This window comes from Montipora capricornis, chromosome 7 (genome assembly GCF_036669925.1).
Source record: "Montipora capricornis isolate CH-2021 chromosome 7, ASM3666992v2, whole genome shotgun sequence".
Classification (NCBI taxonomy): domain Eukaryota; kingdom Metazoa; phylum Cnidaria; class Anthozoa; order Scleractinia; family Acroporidae; genus Montipora; species Montipora capricornis.
This window is the reverse complement of record NC_090889.1, coordinates 5,958,789-5,961,207: the sequence shown is the minus strand read 5'-3', so window position 1 is coordinate 5,961,207 and position 2,419 is coordinate 5,958,789. Positions and strand designations below refer to the sequence as shown.

The following is a 2,419-nucleotide window of genomic DNA, read 5'->3' as shown; positions in this document are numbered from 1 at the left end:
AACCTATGTCAATAAACTTAACACATGCCATTAATGTCTCATATGGAATTAGCTTAGCAACTTTACAGGTTATAATCTTTTGCCTTTCAAACTTCTTTCCCTTTGTTTTGCTTATCTTCATTGAGAGTGTTTTACAAACTGACCTGTACTTTCTTTTACCCATGACCCCTTTGGAGAAATAAACAGAAATAATACGTAATTGGTTTGCAGGGACTGCGCAGCAAGTTTTCGAGTGGGGGGGCTAAAGAAGAATGCAAAAGGAATTTTTTTTTGGGTGCGGGCCCCTTGAATTGCGCCAACGCCTTTTTCCAGTTAGGAAACCCTTTAGAAATAAAGCAGACCTCCCTACTTCTGGCAGCTCGAAGATTTGATTTTGGCATTTTGTTGCGTGCAAATGAAACAACACAGAATTGCTTTGCTCATTATAGTGTAGCCAGGGAAATTCCGAAAACCACTTGGATTGAAATGCGCGATTCTGTTTGCCACAATGCTTTTTTGGAAAGTTGAAATCTGCAGGTTGGAATGGTTCCATTATATTGATCTCTACAGCTTCACTGGCTGTCGACTGATCAACTTGTCGTTGGATTGGAGGAGGCTGCGACTCTTGACTGGATATTGTGGCTTCTACTGAAGTAAGTAAGTAAGTTAACTTTATTTATACACGCTAGCCCCGTCAACTTAAGCTGGTTTCCACAAGGGGCGTGTGGATAAAAATTACATAAAAATTAATATCATACTTACGGTGGCTCATAAGTGCCACTCAACAATTGTGTTTTTTTTATCGTTTTAGCCAATTTTTTAGCGACTTTTTTAGCGACTTTTTTAGCGGGCTCAAGTCGCACATTGTGACTGACTGGTAAGTTGAAATTCGTGCACGTGGTTGAAGGAAGAGCCGATCATGATGATTTTCTTCATATTCAGTGTCATTTCTATTCAAATTTCTTCCACCGAAGCTGTCATGCCCGAGTACTTGCCTGTAAATCGAGCAGTTAGCCGTAACGATGCAATCGAGAATTACTATACACTTGGATTCACCGCCTCAGAAATTCTTAGTTTCCTTCTTAATGTCCATGGAATTCGGCTGAGTCTCAGGCAGCTGAGGAGAATTCTTAAAAATCGAGGCTGTATAAGGCGAGAACAATCCACTGATATGAGTATCATTGTACGGGCTGTTGAACACGAACTCAGAGGAAGTGGCAGTATCATTGGGTACAGATCAATGCATCAGAGGTTAACAACTGACCATCAGTTGATTGTAACCAGAAACATCGTACGTCAGGTACTTAAAATACTTGATCCTGAAGGAGTGCAAGCACGGTCTGGACACAGGTTACGAAGACGGAACTGTAGTACCAAAGGCCCAAATTACTTGTGGCATATAGATGGGTATGACAAATTAAAACCCTTTGGATTTTGTGTCCACGGCGTCATCGATGGTTATAGTAGAAAAATCCTCTGGTTGGAAGTGAGTAGCTCAAATAATGACCCTGGCATTATAACGAAGTACTACTTAGACTGTGTTAGACAAATAGGTGGAACCGCTCGCGTTATACGTGCAGATCGAGGAACAGAAAATGGAAACATCGCAGTCACCCAACATTTTTTTCGACGATTAGCAAGAGATGACTTTAGAGCAGAAAAGAGTTTCATGTACGGACGATCAACTGCTAACCAAAGAATTGAAGCTTGGTGGGGAATTCTGAGAAAACAATGTTCTGACTGGTGGATTAAGTACTTTAAGGATCTAAGGGATGCTGGCTTGTTTTGTGATGATGATATTGTTCACAGAGAATGTTTAAAATTTTGTTTCATGGATCTTCTTCAAATGGAATTGCACAAGGTAGCCCGGCTTTGGAACACACACAGGATAAGGCCATCTGCAAACCTAGAGTCTCCAGCTGGTCGCCCAGACTGCTTGTATTTTATCCCTCAGTCAACCCATACCCGTGATTACCTAACACAAGTGGGCGTTGACGAGGTTGATATCGCAGAGGAACATTGCACTCAAGAGCCATCTTTGCGGGGTTGTTCACCTTATTTTAACGAGTTAGCTGAAATGATTATGGAAGATGAAGGACTAGAGATGCCAAATACCGCCGAGGAAGGCCAAGATTTGTACATAGCTTTACTCGGTCTGATAGATAACTTGTAACTTGTAGCTTGGTTAATGCAAGGGCTTCATGATTGAAAAAGAACGTCACCCGGTCCCGATACTTCGACAATAACCTACAGGCAATGAAGCATTGCAATTGTCTGATTTTTGTAATCAGCCCTCTCTATAACTATCGCAGTTGTGTAATAACTTGTCGTATTTCGTAGGCGCTCTCATCCCTCCCGAAGCTAGCTCTTAAAAGGTACCCACGTTTAACAAATAATGACAAATGACAATCACAATAACAATAATAGTGAAATATATATT

At 41.1% G+C, this 2,419-nt stretch overlaps 1 protein-coding gene across 1 annotated transcript; it reads left to right on the top strand.

The window, feature by feature from the left end:
* The first annotated feature begins 898 nt into the window (after nt 1–898).
* Nucleotides 899–2,152, top strand: LOC138055422 (uncharacterized). Its single transcript, XM_068901360.1, has one exon. It carries the CDS (start codon nt 899–901, stop codon nt 2,150–2,152), a length of 1,254 nt encoding a protein of 417 aa, XP_068757461.1.
* The last annotated feature ends 267 nt before the right edge of the window (nt 2,153–2,419 follow it).

Excerpts from the sequence above, each read along its gene's own strand:
- LOC138055422 (XM_068901360.1), top strand. The coding sequence starts at position 899 with ATGATGATTTTCTTCATATTCAGTGTCATTTCTATTCAAATTTCTTCC.